Source organism: Cebidichthys violaceus, unplaced genomic scaffold, assembly GCF_023349555.1.
Source record: "Cebidichthys violaceus isolate CVI_PGR_0920_01 unplaced genomic scaffold, fCebVio1.0.p SCAF_59, whole genome shotgun sequence".
Lineage (NCBI taxonomy): Eukaryota > Metazoa > Chordata > Actinopteri > Perciformes > Stichaeidae > Cebidichthys > Cebidichthys violaceus.
In genome coordinates, this window is record NW_027176805.1 from 1266532 (window position 1) to 1284703 (window position 18172).

The 18172-nt window shown below is 42.9% G+C and overlaps 1 protein-coding gene across 1 annotated transcript; it reads left to right on the top strand.

Annotated features, from left to right (window-relative positions):
• The first annotated feature begins 370 nt into the window (after positions 1-370).
• Positions 371-16999, top strand: man1b1a (mannosidase, alpha, class 1B, member 1a). The gene is made up of 14 exons (XM_068732432.1): positions 371-627; positions 1862-1999; positions 5653-5761; positions 6432-6649; positions 6964-7103; positions 7832-7950; positions 8454-8645; positions 9280-9428; positions 9714-9902; positions 10422-10612; positions 11098-11218; positions 11580-11774; positions 12903-13034; positions 13116-16999. Exons 2-14 carry the CDS (start codon positions 1898-1900, stop codon positions 13323-13325), a joined length of 2067 nt encoding a protein of 688 aa, XP_068588533.1. The 5' UTR covers positions 371-627; positions 1862-1897; the 3' UTR covers positions 13326-16999.
• The last annotated feature ends 1173 nt before the right edge of the window (positions 17000-18172 follow it).

The following is an 18172-nucleotide window of genomic DNA, read 5'->3' on the forward strand; positions in this document are numbered from 1 at the left end:
TTTCAGTAGATTGATTCCATTTAAGTGGCAGTGTAACCTAGAGTAGCCTATTTCAGTCAGCTGAACATGCAAACATGTAAGATTTGTCTACAGGCAAGAATGCCAATTAACTTCAGAAATAGTTTCCAATTATATTAATGTGTACATGGGTTTGAATGGTTCTCGACATTTAAGGGGTTATAAAAGGGCTTTTTGAATTAAGAACAGCTTGAAATGAATAACAATAACCTGCAATACCAAAAAAAAGGCCAAAGTTGTGTTAATATCGCAGCTGTGAACAAGGTGGTGAATTGAGGGTTGTTAAGGGTTAACGCTCGAGCCGTCGCAGCACGTGCACACGTCACATGACGCTGCCTGTCAACTCTTTTCCGCATCTGTTTGTGTTCACTCGCTAACTTTAGCCATGTTTCCCCCGGTTTCATTTGCTTGACATTTCATGCAGCAGCCGGTCGTCGCGCGTGACAGTCGGACTGACGTTTGTGTCGCATGTTGGTTCTTCTGACTGCGGAACAGTTTCACTTTCCGTTCGGAAACAAGCCGGAAATAACAAACAAGCTAACCTCTCGTAGCTAGCCAACAGCTTCCAGGAGAATAACGTCGCTGTGAAGCAACCGACCAGGCACAAAGGTGAGGGGGAGGCAGCTCGGAGTGGGACTTTTCTTTTTAATGATTGATTGTCGGTGTGTTTAAACAGCATGTCAGTGACGCGTGGAAGGCTGGGCGGAAGCTAAGGTAACACAGTAACCAAATAAAGTAACACATTAGCTTACTTAGCTGAAATAGCTCGATGTTGTTATTGAGTAATGCAAGCTGGTTATTTAGTGTAGCGTTACAGCAACTATCTTGCCTTTTTGAGTACATGCTTACAATATTTATAATGCCAGCTGTATTTTAGATGAGAGACGGAGCAGCCCATGCTTTATCAATGTCTATTATATTCCATTTCATTCATTTCAGTTTCAGTCATTCTTGAAAAGTCTACGTGACCACTCAAAGGGACGTCATTGTTGTAGTCAGTCCTGTTTCCCGCTAACAATCGACACTAGAAGTTAAGACATGTCCTAAAACGTCACTCAAGTGCACCTGCAGTACAGTAAGCTGTCCATGGTGCTGAAGAGGATGATGATGATGTATATAGTGTTAAGTATCTCCACAGTGTGATGTTAGACATATTATATATGTCCACACTACAGAATTTGCAAAGCATAAATAAATTAAATGACACAACAGAAATATGTATGCATGTGTGTGTTACATTATAAAAAGCCCAATGCACAATCAGTCAGCCTTGCTTTATTTTACATTGTGCTATTAGAGGGTAATGTTTACATCATTATTCTCATTTTCTTTGAAAAACATATATAGAAATTATTATAGTGTGAATTTTTTTTTGTGGGAATCTGTGCCAAACAAAGATGTTTTCTTATGTCTACATAACATAATGTTGGTCTGGTAATCTCTGCAGGAGGACAGTAATTCATTTATATTGGTAATTTCACACACATTTAGTCTATTACAAATATTGCGCTTCCTGCAATATGAAAGTTGCAGTGGGTCGTATTGCAATTTCGATTAGATGATTAGATTCGATGTTGGCCAGATGAAATGCAGATATCATGAGAGCCATCAGTAACTCACACACAGTTATCTTTGTGATGGCTGTATGCTGCACAATGTGTCCAGGCAGTTGATTAGTCAAAGGATGCAATTTCAACCGTTTAATGTGTGGAGATTTTGCGATATGACCATGAAGATAGTCATCATGTGATTTTTCTCTAGATCGATTATTCAACCATTCCTTTCAGTACTATTCCTGGATGGACCCTACTTTCAGCTAACTGTGTTTTTTACTTCTCTGCAGCTTCTATGAGCTGAGTTTGTCTGACCGGATCAGAGGATGTATCCGCCGTCCAGAAAGGACTTCATCTCTCTGACACTCAGTGATCCCCACAATAACACTTACAACAACGGCAAACACCGGAGACAGTCCTGCTGGAGGGTGAGTGGTCCCGTGATGCAGATTGCGGCTCTAGAGACGGATTTACCATTTGGACACAGAAGCCGTGTGTGTGTGTGTGTGTGTGTGTGTGTGTGTGTGTGTGTGTGTGTGTGTGTGTGTGTGTGTGAGATGCAAGATCACAAGCTTATGTTCAACTCATGTGTGGAAAAATTCATACTTGTAGGTCCATACACATCACTGCAATACCACAGAGTTATGGTTGATGGCAGTGGTGGAAGACATGGATAACGTCATTTTATACCATGATACTGTATGTATGGAGAGAGTTCACTGAATGGTTTAAAGAGTATGAAAATGAGGTGAGTCACATGCTTTGGCATTCAGTGACCTGATCTTAAACGACCTGCACACCGATGGTAGATTTTGGAGCCTTATGTTAACTAGTTCTCTCCACCACCATCATCAAAATACCAAAAGAAGTGAAGACCTTCTAAATGACTGTAGTAGAGACTTGCAGAGTTCATTATCTCATTAATAGAAAAGGAGCACAGAAGCTGTTCTGAAACACTTGCTAGGACTTTGTCTGTTTTTCCTTTTATTTGTCAACTATCTTCATAATGTATATTGTGACGCATTACATTTTCTGAAAAGTCAATTTGGAAACTATTTATTGATCAAATAACCAGATGGGGTTATCTGTTTTTACAAATCCAGAAATACCTTAGAAATCATGAGACTTTATATTGATGTAGCAACCTCGTAAATCATCATCGATCTTGTAAAGCTCATTGAGTTGCAGTAATATCCATAATGGCCTAATTTGATTCAACCAGAGAAGTGCAGCGCTTGGTATAATTGGTATGAAAACATCTCTGACTGTAGACGTATGTTTCCTCACATGGCCCGGTCCTAGTTGATGGATTGCTTGTTTGCTTCTGATCACTTCCTCCACAAAGAGTGTCTCTGTCTTTATGAAATGTATCTTCTTTTTTTTTTTTTTTTTGAGACAAATCAATTTTCTAGGTTTCAGTCTTCGGGTTCTTAACCCTCCTTTTGTTGTTGAGCAGCCAGAAGTTTCACACTCCTCAGATAACAGCAGCCCCTGAGCACATGATCACTACAATGAGATAAAACAAATTCAGCTCATCTCACTGTCTCTCTGCCGTCTCCCCGCACATTCTCTTTAATCTTGTTTGCTTTGCTTTTAAGTTTCGTACACGTCTCGCTCCTCCTATGCCCTCGCACTGTGAGCCTCCTTCGTCTCCTTTTTTGTTTGTTTTTTTGATGCTCAGGTTTTACAGGGATACTGTGTTGCACTTTTCATTTCACGTCTCATACTTTAGTTTGCTGCTCCTTCCTCGGGTTGCTGCTTTGTTCACAGGTTTCCGCTTTCGTTCTTGTAAAACTGGTCTTCTAAGCACGCTCATAATGAGGCTACCTCAGTCGTTCACTCATTACTTCTGTGTTACACACACAGAGACTGTAAAGGAAGTGGACGTAGCCTCCTGTTCTGAAAAGTGGAATTACCTTAAACCTGCTTCTTTCTTATTGCCACCAATGGTGTCCCTTTGTATAGAAGTCTATGAGAAAATGACTCTACTTCTCACGTGATTTATTACCTCAGTAAACGTGAGTTTATGGTCTCAATCACTAGTTTCAAGTCTTCTTCAATACAGCACAAGGCTTCATTCCTTGAATCCTGGTCCCATTTAGAGTAAAAATAGACAATAAAGCAGGCTTGTGATTGTCAACAACCTGTCAATCAGGATAGGTGCTTAACAAAGCGTATCCCTCCCTAGCTCCACCCTCGTGTCCAAATATAAACCTCTGGTTTAAAAAAAAAAAAAAAAGATGGCGATGGCCAAAATGCCAAATTTGAGGCTTCAAAATGGTAGTCCACAATCCAATGGCTGACATCTTATACAGTCCATGGTTACTCGGTTTGATCAGCTAAGTGGACTTGGATGGGAACGCTTCAAGTGAAGGGTTAGAGGTGTATTTGTTTTATCATGCACTGAGAGATTGCTTTGCTCTGTACAGCTGTCAGTGTTGAGCAACATACAGCAGAAGAGTTATTTACGGTCCTGCACATAAACTGAGCACACAGCGAACAGACCGTGCCACGCTGAGGAGCAAATGCAAGTAAGATTGCTGCTTTTCTGGATGGTTGAAATCCGTAGATGCTGAGAAATAGGACAGAGGTGTGTCATGATACACAAGAAGCTGCAGTGAGGCCCATCAACAGGTATGAGGGCTCACACAGAACACACTGGCTGGAGGTGCTTTGATCTTTGTGATAGGCTGCTGGTGTGTGTTCCCTTTAGTTCTATAATATGTGGCCTAACTTGTCTTTTTCCCAACAAACAAATCTGCTTTATTTGAAATACAGATGGACCATTCCTCAACATTTAATTGTCAAATTATTTCCCACTTATTTTTTTCCCCCCAAAACAATGTTTAGGATCCATCTCTGCATCTGTTTTTAATCTGTAAACTGATACAAAACACTAAGTAGTATTTAAAACAAGGTTTGCAGATACCCTGATCATAAACAAAAAGGCTTCTTTAATCATCATTTCAACATTTCTTTTGTTCCTTCTTTTTTTTTTTTTTTTTTTTTTTTTTTTAAATAAGCACATCTGCTCAGTCAGCCCTCATAAAGGCCAGGGAATTCATTTAGTTCTCTGAATTTAAAAGGCAAACCAGAGCTCTCTCATTGACTGTATGATTTTATTTCAGCAGTATATCTACCGACACTTCCTCTATAAAGCCAGCTTCATAGCAGAGATGTCGATCTGGCCCGGCAGACCCCCCCCCCCCGTACCAGTGGTTCTTCAAATTTGATTCCGGTTTATGGTCCCTGAGAAAACCATTCTCCACAAACCATGTTCCTCTGAGTGGCTCGTTGGCTCGCTGTTTGTGTCCTCACACAGCAAAAAGAGGACGTCTCCGCGTGCTACACCCCTTTACCCACGTCACTGGTTTCCTTCAACACGTCCAAAACGTCCAAAGAGCTCTTGATCCCTCATTGTTATGTACGGCAGTGTGTGTGTGATTCTGTGAGTCTTCTTCAGTGTGGAGTATTACCTGTAAAAAACAAAACAAAATGGAGGGAAAGTCTGATACACAGCTGTGTTTATGTACTATGCCATAAAGGCCTGGTTGTTAATGTTTCCTAAACATGAGTAAAAATGCAGCATTGGACTGAACAGTATATGTTGATGCTGTTATGGTGAGGGAGCCATTAGCACAGTAAAAGTAAAGCTTCCCCTGAGATGAAGTCTGCTGTGTGTTGTGTGACACTGGCTCAATAGTTTCATGGTATTGCACGGGTGTTAATTAGAGCAGGTAAGAGAGCGGTGCCCCTCTGCCTGTTAGCTGGCTCTCCTCAGAGACCCTGACTCTGCACTGCCAGGTACAGCTGGTTACTTGGATCATTTATTTATCAGCTGCCACTGGGCTGAACCCATCAGGTGGAGGACATGTTGACTTTACACAGGGTAAGCGGACCAGAACAGCCGCCAGGCTTTTCCCTTTTTCACTCTGCTATTTTCAAAGGACCATGAACAGATTTGTGAGATATTTTAAGAGGGTAAGGATTTTAGAATCCGCTGACAGACGCTTGTGATTTGACTCCAGAGCTGTGAGACACGTGTCGTCGGCTTCATGTTTTTTTTTTAATCTGCCTACAGAAATGGAAGCAGCTGTCTCGGCTCCAGCGAAGCCTCGTCCTGTTCCTGCTGGCTCTGCTGCTCATATTTGGACTGCTCTCCTTTCCCAGCCTCACAGAGCAGTGGAGAGGTAAACGATGCAGGCCAGCACAACGTTCAACTCTCTCTCACACACACACACACACACACACACACACACACACACACACACACACACACACACACACACACACACACACACACACACACACACACACACACACACACACACACACAAGCTGATGAGTTAGATTGCCTGTGTGTTGTGTTTGGTGGTGATGACGAATTCCAGTGAATTGCTTCAAGGCCACAAGACGCTTCGACAGTTTCTCTCTGTTTAGATTACCTTTTGTGCTCATTTGTGTTTGTATACACCCGCTTGCTTTTACTCTTAAATATCTACCTGCACTCTATTTGATTTTCACACCACGTTCACACTAAGGCGGATACATTGCTCTATTGCCTTTGTGTTTGGGCTTTGCGTTCGCACTTAGCTAGCATTTTTCCACACTGGGGAAAGGATGATGCATGCCTGCTTAGACTCGGTCTGAGGCTAAAGGATGATGCATGTAAGTATTGGAACTCAGACTCGAGCGAGGGTGTGTGGTAATGGAGTTAGGAAGACAACTTTCTGTGAACCGTCTTTTTTAACATTTATTTTTCAGATGACTAATGTTCTGACAGCTATATAATCATAATATAGTCAGCTGGCATAGTGTGGACTTGGTCTCAGCTTATTTTCTTGTTCATTCTGTGTTCAGGGGGGTCTGACAGGGAGGACTGGCTGGAGCTGAATGACAGAGACGTGAAGGATCTTCCTCCAGGTGTGAAGTCGATATTGGATCAGGCAGAAGGTAAAGCTCTGCCTCCTGTGGCAGGGCCACATGTGCTGCCAGCTGTGGATCCAGATGTGGGTGCAGGTGCTGTGGTGGAACCCAGAGGACCAAACATCCCCATTTTGCCTAAACCTCCCATTAAGGTGGGAGTTGTGTTTGTATTATTTCCCGTCAGTCAACATCATTTAATAAGTATTCGCGCTGAAGTCAGCCAAGACTGTTGCTAGATGTTAATTACAGTCGGACACGTTACACTTCCAATAGTGTCATGATTAAAAACAGCTGTACTTGTTCCACTATTTGATGTATTCTCTTTAATTCAGTGTTGTGTGTACATTTTGAGATGACTTGTACAGCGGTCAATATTTTGGTCAGCATTGTGCTTTTATATAGTCCCTCTTGCCCTATTTGGATGAAATATGTAGCCTCTTAATATTTTATTTATCCCCTGAATAAGAATTTCCCGAACAAGAGAGGTCCACCGAGCATGCACAAGGATGGAAATATTTCAGACACAGTCGGTGGGAAGAAGGAAGTGCAAGAGGTGGTTCGAGAAGAGGAAGGAGAGGAGGAGGACAAAGAAAAGAAGATCGTCAGGTAATCTGTTTGTAGTGGTTTTTTTCCCCACAACTGAGCAGAAAGTTTTGAGTTTTTCAGAAAATGTGCCACCCTTTTTATGTGAATTACCAATCAGTGTTGGTGGTAAATGTAGTCAATTGATACATTCCTCAGTGAGTGTTGTTTTCCTGCTGGCCAGGGTACCAGGATGCACTGAGCTTCTGACGCCTGGAGGGTCCCAGCCGGCCTTCTCCTCTTGCACGGCTAACGCAGCCTCGGCCTCTGTCCGTCTCTCCGCTGCATTTCTTTCGGCCGTATACACTGGCTCGAAAAAAATACGATTGAATATCCGGCCAAAACACAGTAAAGTGCAATGCTGTTTTTTTTTTTGTGGCGTCTAGAGTACAGCCCCCCCCCCCCCCCCCCCGGCTACCCAGAGGCAGAGACTAGAGTACCGAGCTGAAACCGCCTGTAGTTCTTCCTCACCTCCAACTACATCACTGTCATGAAGATGGCTTTCTCGTCCAATACGGCACAATCTGAGCAATTTACTGTTTCATTCGACGACATTTACCCTCAACACTGATTGGACATCCGCATACAATTTGTGACAAATTTTCCCTCAGTATAACATGACACGTTAACATGATGTGACTCAGATTAATGGTATCAAGCATTTTCCAGCCGCACCCAGGCCCTGTAGCCTTCGCTGCAGTACATGAATCAGAGAAGCAGTTGTAAGACAGGTTTTTACTTTGGTGTCGCAGCTGGAGGGGAGCAATGATCGAAGCTGACCAGGCCACCGAGCCTCCACCCTCGAACAATGAGAGAGAAGCTGCGGCTCCCCCAGCCCCAGCCGACCCGGCCGACACTCTCCCCTCGGAAGGTCTGTACTGGATTCAAATTGTTGCCATTTTACTGAGGATCTTTACAGAAAGTGAACATGAGAAGTGACGGGACGTGGTCTTCAACAAACGATTACTCCTTCATTTGTTGTTTGTTTTCCTGAATAATAGTTTAGTAAATAAAATTCCAGTCCAAAACCCAAAGATTTTCACTTCTTGATGATGTGAAACACAGAAAGCATAATATTGTCATTCTTTGTTGTTCTACAGCCTTGTATCATTGAGTCCCTCCTCTGTAATTCTATTCTTTCTGAAATTGAGAAAGCTTTTCCACTTACAATTTTTTCCCCACAAGCATATTCTCTAACACAGCATTGTCCAGGTGTATGCTGTTCAAAGTGGGCTCAAAGCAGCAGTATCGGCGCATGGCACAGAATATTCCTTCTCCTGAAAATGAGACGCGCATTGTTGAGAGAGCATCCTAGAGAGAACACAGACTCTTAAGGTTACACTTTCATGTCTTATTCATTCCTTTTGTTTGTAGTTCCGACTGTAACTGTGGACAGACTGCAGGCTGTGTGTGATGCCTTCAGACATGCCTGGAAAGGCTATAAGGACTACGCCTGGGGTCACGATGAGCTCAAGCCCATCTCCAGGTCCTTCGGGGAATGGTTCGGCCTGGGTTTGACGCTCATTGATTCCCTGGACACAATGTGGATTTTGGGCCTAAAAGAAGGTATCGTATGTCAGTCATCCTTTCTCTCTTGGGGCTGGGGATCATTCGACATGTTTTAACACCAAACAATACTGATATAGAGTCGTCACATCTGTTTGCATCCACTCGCATCTTTCCATTCTGTACCCTACGTACATCTCTAAAAGGTAGATTTACAAACTTTAAAAGGGAACTCCATTGATTTTACACTATAAGTCTGTTTACAGTACAGCCTTTTGTGGCTCCAGGGGGAGCTGCATGAAGTCTGGTGCTTTGGTGCTGAAAACTACAAGATTAACAATGAAATAAATTGGGGGGGGGGGGGTGGAGTTCATAAAACCTGATGTTACCAGATCTCTGTAGCCTGCTCTTTATCTCGGCCACATTAGCCGCTGCACTGGCAGTCACGGTTGCATGTAGGCTCCTGGTATTGACAAGAAAGAACAACGCAATATCTCCACAGATTTCTATCCTTTTATTTATTTTTAACATTTTTTTTTTTACTGTCCCTCCCGAGTCCGACAATGTCGGGAATGTTTTCTTTTAAGAATCTGACAAAGCCTCAGTCGGGGGCCTGTCTCTGCGGTTTCTGACGAGACGTCTTTCATCCACCAAGTTAAATTGCTGTTTTTCCCCCCCGACTCACTCCACATAGAGTTTGCAGAAGCAAAGGACTGGGTAGAGAAAGAGCTCTCTTTTGACAAGAACGTGGACGTAAATCTTTTTGAGACAACCATCCGTGTCCTGGGGGGCCTGCTGAGTACCTACCATCTGACAGGAGACCAGCTCTTTCTCGACAAAGCTGTGAGTCACTTACCGTCCTGTTTTCTTCTGTTGTCTTGGTAGAACCGCAGTCTGTTTGCAGGTTCAAATATGAGAACCTAACTCATGTAGCTTCATAGTTAGCTATATTGTTGACGAGGTTCAGAGTCTCCATTTTAACAGGCGACTTCAGATTTAATGGTGTGGTAATGTTATGTGTAAAGCGGTTGCTTTTTCAAAATAAAGCCAATGATGATTAGCTTTTATAAGACAGAAAAGGTGATTTTTTTTCCCCCCCTCATAAGTTTCCTCTCACTCCACTTACAGAAAGATCTCGGGTCCAGGTTGATGCCTGCCTTCAAAACTCCCTCAAAGATCCCGTTCTCAGACGTCAACATCGGGAAGGGTACCGCCCACCCCCCTCGATGGACGTCAGACAGCACGCTGGCCGAGGTCACGAGCATTCAGCTGGAGTTCAGAGAGCTGAGCCGCCTCACTCAGGACCCCCAGTACCAGGTCAGGATACCGGGAGGGCCTCCGCTGCAGGCAGACGTGCTCCGTGTGCGCGTCCAATAGTTCTGATGTGGCGGTTCTCTGAGACGGAGTGAAAAATGATTGGAGGCAATTCATATAGATTTTAGATGGAGGGTTTCAGTTCAGTTAAAATCAGACATTAAGTACGGCGTGCGGACACTTGTGTGATTGAAGTGACAAGCATGAGCTAGGATTTGCTTTGAATCCATCAGGTTGTCACTTTATGAGTGATTCCACAAACCGGAGGTTTCCCCTGAAGCCTTTAAGCCCGACACAGATTTGAGTCATTTCTGTCCTAACCTCAGCCAGCCCTGTGAGACGCAGCTTTTGATGAGCCCAATTTCATCAAAGTGTGAAATTGCAAATAATTTTCCAATGATAAACGGCAGTATTTTTTAAGCGTATTGGCCCACACGGCTGCAGTATGTAAAGTGAGGCTGTTGGGTTCATTATCTCATATCGAGACACTAATGGCGGCTCCTTTTTTTTTTTTCCCACCAGGAGGTTGTGAATGAGGTAATGAAGCTCGTCCACAAGCTGCCAGGCAAACAAGACGGCCTGGTGCCCATGTTCATCAACACCAACAGCGGCCAGTTCACCCACAAAGGAGTGTTCACGCTGGGTGCCAGAGCAGACAGCTACTATGAATACCTGCTCAAACAGTGGATCCAGGGAGGCAAGGCGGAAGACGAGTAAGTCACACTTCACTCTTCTCAGTTCATGTTCTGTCATTGTGGAGTTTAAGCCGGAACAACAGAGCCGGCACCGAGACACGTTTTGAGAATAACGTGACTTGACGTTCAGCGCGCTGTTAGTAGTTAGGCTGTACGAGTTGCAGCTACATCCAGTCAGAGCTGGGAAATCATTTGATCCTGTAATGTCAATTTAAGTGAAACACTATTCTAATGATTAGATCATATTATGTTATCATCTTACTAGATTCTGTTCATGTTTTCAAGTTGATTGGTTTTAAAAATGAGATGGCATGCGTAGTCTAAGTTCTTGTTCCACACGTGAAGAATTTAAGGTAATGCATAACGGTGTAAATCACTGCATTGCACCACTTTAAGTAATATATGTCGATTTCATGTACTTGCCATGTTGTGATTTAGTCGACACCAGAAAATGTTTGTTTTAAGAATAGTGAAAATGACGACAGTTGTATTGTTTTGTCCAGCCTGTTGGAGGACTACCTTCAGGCTGTGGAAGGAGTGAAGAAACACCTTGTGAGACAGACGGGGCCCAGCAAACTGACCTTTGTTGGAGAGTTGTCCCACAGCCGCTTCAACCCAAAAATGGTAGGGATGCTCACCGCAAGTCAGTGTGAGAAGTACTTGAAATACTGTCATGGGCTCACAACTCCTTAATCTGGGAGCTGCTGGAAAACTCTGGAGCAAATTTAGTAGTGTTGTATATTATTTACAAGGACCCCTGATTGTTGGAGCGTAATTCACACACTGCCTCCATGCACTCAGAGACAATGACCGCCGTGTTCAATCATCAGCCTCTGTGCTCTGTACGGTGAATCAGTAGCTGCACAAACTCATGGGCTCTTCTGTCCGATCAATTCCATCCCTCATCAGTATCTCCCATCAGTCTCGTCCTCCCTCATTGCTCTCCCTTCTCTCTCCCCTCTCTCCCCTCTCTCTCTCTCTGCAGGACCACCTTGTGTGCTTCCTGCCAGGAACCCTGGCACTTGGGGCCCACAACGGCCTCCCGGGGGACCACATGGACCTGGCCGTGCAGTTGATGGAGACGTGTCACCAGATGTACAGACAGATGGAGACGGGGCTGAGTCCAGAGATCGTGCACTTTAACATGCAGGCCAGCGGCGGGCAAGATGTCGTGGTCAAGGTGGGACTAGTAGCGGAAAGCTGGCGTTTGTCTTTTTCTTCTTCATTTTTTCACTATCATGTTATCATTCATATTTTCCTTTTTTATATCTTTTGTGTGTGTGTGTGTGTGTGTGTGTGTGTGTGTACCATCTGTTATAGCCTATATTTAATGGGACTTGCTTTAAAGGTTCATTTAATTTTTTTTTTATTTAAGATGCAATTAAAAACATGAAAAAAGGTCTAAATGGCAACTGACCTTGTGTTGAGCAATTTGACAAAATAATTAGTTTTTTTTACAAATCTCTTTGTAAATTCAAATGGATGATGCAATTGGAATAACTCTCTCCTTTAGGGTCTTATGTTGGTGCTTTCTATTGAATGCCTGCTCTGTTTTGAATGAAGCACAATGAGTGAGTGAGTCTACATGAGTCATGGGAGTTGAGTCCATAACCTTCCTCAAAGCTCATTTTCTTTTTCATTAACTGCTCCACGTTTATCAGAGCGTCCAGTGTTATTGTACCTGTCTCCACTGCTGCCTTCATTAACCTCAAATACAAGTATAAAACATTTTAGGAGCTCATTCTAATTGTAGGATTAAAAACTAAGGAAATGAATGTCAGAGTATACAGGATTCATTCATTCATTTCAAATGTTCACTTGTTAAACACCCTCTGTGATCAAAGATATGTCTGTCCTGTGGTTGCACATCCTTGGCTCTTTGGATTTCAATACACAGACTGGTTTTTGTTTGCGGTTGTTTATAGTCTCTTTTGTGGGTAAAGTAAAACAAAATAAGATAAGTAAAAATTATGCCTTATGTACAGAATCCTCATAATAAAGAGGAGCTGACTGCTTGTTAACGTGGACTTGTTTTATTCCACAGCAGAAAGGTTACACACCGGCTTTTTCGTAAACTCATGAATTCTTTTATTGTGCTATTTATGGATTCTGTTCTATTTACATAAAACATTTGTTGACAAATCCGTAGCGCTTCCATTAATCAAATCCTACGATACGCCGCCTTTTTATGGTTTGTGTTTTTAAAATGTGCAAACTCGCGTCGGGCCTCTTTGTTGTTATTTGTGCTTTGAGCAATAACTAATCTATTCATTTTTCTATTTTATTTATTTTCTCCTTTCTCCTCCAGCCTGCAGACAGACACAACCTGCTGAGGCCGGAGACGGTAGAGAGTCTGTTCTACATGTACCGATTCACCAAGGACCCCAAGTACAGAGACTGGGGCTGGGAGATACTGCACAGCTTCAATAACTACACCAAAGTACAGACGAGATTATTAACTAACGTTACCATCACATTCTGTGTCCTTAAACCACCTGACCGAACGCCTCCGCTCCTGCAGGTCCCCGGTGGAGGCTACACGTCCATCAACAACGTCCGTGACCCCGTGAACCCGGGGCCCCGGGACAAGATGGAGAGCTTCTTCCTGGGCGAGACGCTGAAGTACCTGTATCTGCTCTTCTCCGACGACGCCGAGCTGCTCAGTCTGGACAAGTACGTCTTTAACACGGAGGCCCACGTCCTCCCCATATGGCCCTCCCCACCCAAGTGATGCAGGAGGTGCGTGTGAAGATCCGACCCACAGAGTCCTGTGTGCCTCAAAGACTGCTGTTGCCACTCAGTCCGGCAATCCTCTTCAGCAACCGCCCAGGCTCCACTGCTGCTGTTGAGCAGTACAGCAGACCTGTGCTGTCTACTTGTACTCTGACACGTTTCCATGTGGAGGAGGAGTTGTTGGGTTTTTTTTCTCCCTGTTTTCTTTATTTTTCCTAAGGAAAAGGTTTGTGTTAGAGCTGGTCTCTAATGTAAAAAGCTTCTTTTTTTTTTATATCAGCTCTAACTAGCTGGTTCCAACAGGAGACGAGAAGGAAGATGGCGGGGGGGGGTGGGCTTTATTACTTGGGTGACTGGGACTGTGTGTGTGTGTGTGTGTGTGTGTGTGTGTGTGTGTGTGTGTGTGTGTGTGTGTGGTAACAACGATCCTGTCATCGCTTTGTCTTTTCTATGTGAGGTGAACTCATTGGTCCGACACAGTCAGCTGTCACGGCTGTGAAGGAGTCCACAGATGTGTTCTGTTCCCTCTGTGATGTTTGGAGGCGCAGTAACCAACCAGGGGAATCTGTGGAGCGCGTTCAGCTACATTTAAACAGAGTGCTCTAGAGGAGGAGTCACATGTTGTTTAAAGTCTTTACTTTGGCAGAAGCCAGCGCTCTTGCTCATGTTTCAGAATGAGCTAAAATAAGTCAAGTTGTAACTGTGACCCTCTTTGGGACGTCTGTCCACTGGATGGTCCCGTCCTGTGTGTTTAGGAGCAGAGGGACGCTACAGAGCATTCTTTAATTAAATAAAGGCTTAAAGGAAAGTATGCAGATGTTTATGGCTAGTAAGCTCGTCATAACCCAGCGGTTACACAAATTATTCAATTATTTAAACTTTATTGATGACATATAATGCATCTAAGCCTGTTTTGCTGCCTTCTGATTCGTCCAGCTTCCAGGTGTTGAGCTCAATGGATTCTCCTGGTGGTTATGTGACCCAGAGTTAGACCGTTTGAGTATGCAGAGGTCTATTTCATGATGTTCAGTTAGAGCTGCATCCACAATGACCTCTTGTGTTACTGATGAATGTATACATTGTTTTTTTTTATAATTTAATTTGACATTTGGTCATTGAGGAGCACTTGTTAGTAAGAGTCTTAATGTGAATTCTAGTCCCCCGGTTTTGGGGCACATCCTGATTTTGATTAAGTTTTGGATTGTTTGTTTAAGATTATATGAAGGGAAAGTAATTCCACAAAAATAAGTGAAGTCATTACGTCATCATTTCCTGCGTCGGGGACGATCCGCTTTGCAGCCGTTCGTTCATCCCCCCTTTGCAAAAGACGCCTTGTGTTGAGAGTTTGCCGTCTTGTTTGCGTCACACCTGACTGCGTAGCGATCCCTGACTTCCTGTCACATGTGATGCTGAGCAGTGCGGCAGCTGCATCGACCAATCACTTTGAAGGACGTGTCCGCTGTGCTGTAGGAGGCCGAACCCTCGCTCCTCTACTTTGACTTTCAATTCTTTGGTCCAACAAAGGATCGATGTCGTGACTCTTTTTTTTTTTTTTTTTTTTCCTGTGGGTTTGAACGGACTGTCGCGTTCAAGTTTTGATGGTCTCGTTTAGTTAATGAACTCTGTCTAACAGAGAGCCATATGCTGACCCACACCATTGAATGTGCACTACATTACATTTGCCAATGCTCTGCTGTGCCTACTGAGATGTGTATTGTGCTCCGGTGGTTTGGTTCTGTTTGTTTTCCATTGCTGCTGTATCAGTGGTGTTTATTTGTGAAGTGCTACAAGTGGAAGTATGACTCATGGTTTCTACTTTGACTCTGGATGGGTGTGTCACAAAACAACATGGGTGTAAATATTTAGTGTAAATTGTTTTGTGTGTGTGTGTGTGTGTGTGTGTGTGTGTGTGTGTGTGTGTGTGTGTGTGTGTGTGTGTGTGTGTGTGTGTGTGTGTGTGTGTGTGTGTGTGTGTGTGTGTGTGTGTGTGTGTGTGTGCGCGCGCGCTGGTTATTGATCCCTTTGTGGTTTTGATATTCCACGTCATCATGTCTAAAGCGTTCTGTTTAAAGCAGATCATTGTGTGTGTGTCTGCTCTTCTTTTTACACCGGCCTTCTGAATATCAGTGATGGTTACATTTTTTTATTTTCTGAGGTTTTTGCTTAATGTTTTTTGTTTTATGCTGCAATTAAATATCCAAAGTATTGAACATATAAAAGAAAAAAGGCTTACTTGATGTGAGAGGGACAGCTGTTCTACATGTTGTAATTGGTTCTTTCACAGTATTTTATGGTTCATCCATCCATCCATTTAATCCCTGGTGCATATGAAATGATGATTAAATGAGAGATTTATGACAATACATGCATTAATATGTTTCTCTGTTCACCTTGAGTGTGTTTGGGACAACATTCAAAGCAGACTTGACCTGGAGAGGCTGCAGCTGTCATGAGGTGCCATCAGTGGCTTTGTGTGACTCTACCTCTCAGACACCATGCTGCCGTGCAAAGCTGCCGGCGTGTTTACGGAGTGAAGTCCATGTCTGTCAGAAGCTACAGGTGCTTTGTTGAAGATGCCAAAAAAAATCTAAAGCCATCCCATCAGCAGGTCACGCATGTGGGGGAGGAAGACCAACTGGATTCCTCAGTGGAAATCAGCCATACCTCTGATGAATGTATACAATTATATATTACTAAATCTGCAAAACGCCTTTCACACTATAAAGGACAAGGCTGGAATAAATACATGTATACTTGTTTTCAGATCTTAACAGAACAGATACAAGACCAGTGACGAGCGCTCACAGAAGCTACTTAAGTTCACTCTGCTTTGTCAATTTATATTCTCATTATATTTCACGCCTGCTTCTTCCACTGAAAGGAAATTGGTCTGTTCCCTTTTTTTTTTTTTTTTTCCAAACATTCAAATTGATTCTTGAGGTTGTATTGCAAAATTACAATTGTCTCGAGTGTTGTGGTTGTGTGAAACGAATGAGGGTTTGGGGTTTTGTAGCGTTTTGTCCTTTCCACTCTCTCGCATTACCTGATTTGGCTGAGTCTTCCCCTTGTAGTGATAATTATTATAAATGTGATTATTATTGAATCTGGGCCATAGCAAAATGACAACTCTACTATTTCACATGGATGCGGATGATAAAACATCAGCGTAGTTCATCACTTTGCTGCCTGCAGGGGTTCCTGCTGGGTCGACTCTGACCCGGTGTCAAGAGCCAAAGACATGGATCCATAATGTGTTCGCCGGTTCAGTCGATTAATTGAACCTTGCCAGAAGAAACAAACACACACATCTTGACACAGTAGTCACTTCTCTCCACTGAGACGGTGTTCTGGCCTGCAGGTCGATAACTCATCTGCATATTTTGATGACATGCTGGCATGCAAAGTGTTTATTTTAATTATGGTCAGCATTTGTGTTCTTTTTGTATACACTGTATATATGAAAAAATATATATATATTATATATGTATGACACTCGTCTGGCTGTTTCTCTTTATGGTGCTTTGTCTTTTATGAATAATTTATCAAATCCACCTTCACTGTACAGATGACTCATCGAGCACTTTGTAACTCAAGTTGTGGCTTATTGCAATGTTCTCTGACTTCAAACGTCCTTCCTGCCAACTACATTTTTGAATAAATCTTTTCAATTAATGTTTTGGATCTTTTTTATTTGAATTAATTATTACCGTCGGACAACGCATATGCGAGTTTGACATTTTTTTCCTATGTGGACCGCCTGCCGCTGGAAGTTACGCTTTGCAAATACTCCACCAGCAACGTGCGTCATGACACAAATAAATAATACAAATAAATATAACAAATAATGCTAAAATAAAATAAGTATTAATATGTATCTACTGATCTGTGCTATAAATGTAATTTCTGTATGATTCCAATCATTTCAAGCATTTTTATAATCAAAATCGCTGAATTAGCGCATGTCCTGTTCAAACAGAGGAGACAGTGAGGTGAGGCAGTGACCAGCTGTTCCTCACCTCAGACTGAATCCCTCACTAACTGGGTTGAGCGCGTGTCTTTTGCTTTCTCATTCTTTGTCACCACTGTAATATCTGTAGACACTTTTATTGTGTCCTTTATTTCCAAATAATAGGTACTGTATTTCAAGTCTGTGTAGAACATATTTAGTGTTGCTGATCTGACATTTAACCGCAGTGAAAAAGCGCAGAGGAGCAAACAGTACCTCTGCCTCACTGAAGGGGGCGAGCGAGAGCCCACGGGTCGGGTTTATGCTCCGTTCTGTCGTTGCTCTTCTTCTACACTTCTCTTCTTCTTCTTATATTTTGCTTTGACCACAAACGTGTAAGATTATATATCTAAGCTTAAAAATGTCTAAAAAAACAGGGAAATATGACCAAATCAACAGCAATTCAACGTCGGACAGGTAAAGTGACCTTTTATGTGTTTGCTGTTCTCTTTATACATCCGGGGTTGTTTACGCAGATTATCGCGGCGCCCGCGAGCGCTCCGCTTCTGAAACGCTCCCGGTGGAATCAAATATGTACTTTACCTATGTGTGTGTAAAGAATGCTGTTATGAAATATGAAAAACAACCAGTAGTCAATGTGCAAGCTGACAATTGAATGGTGATTTAAGCTTCTCTATTGGGTTCATATATTTGTAAATCTGACTTATGTAGTGTCAGTGCCTCACCGCACGTCACTGTACTCCTCCGCTTTCTGTATCCTCTGTGCGGCGCTACAGAACACGCCCAAACATGCGTTATGTTGCTCTATATCAAGTGCAAACCACACAGTGTAACAGTCATGTAAATCGGATGCTGTTTGTCAGAAAACGCAGATTTAC

What these genes read in the sequence shown, in the direction of transcription:
- man1b1a (XM_068732432.1), top strand. Translation starts at nt 1,898, where the DNA reads ATGTATCCGCCGTCCAGAAAGGACTTCATCTCTCTGACACTCAGTGAT. An exon ending in AAAGAAAAGAAGATCGTCAG is followed by an intron (nt 7,104 to 7,831) that starts GTAATCTGTTTG and finishes TTGGTGTCGCAG; the next exon opens with CTGGAGGGGAGCAATGATCG. An exon ending in GATTTTGGGCCTAAAAGAAG is followed by an intron (nt 8,646 to 9,279) that starts GTATCGTATGTC and finishes CACTCCACATAG; the next exon opens with AGTTTGCAGAAGCAAAGGAC.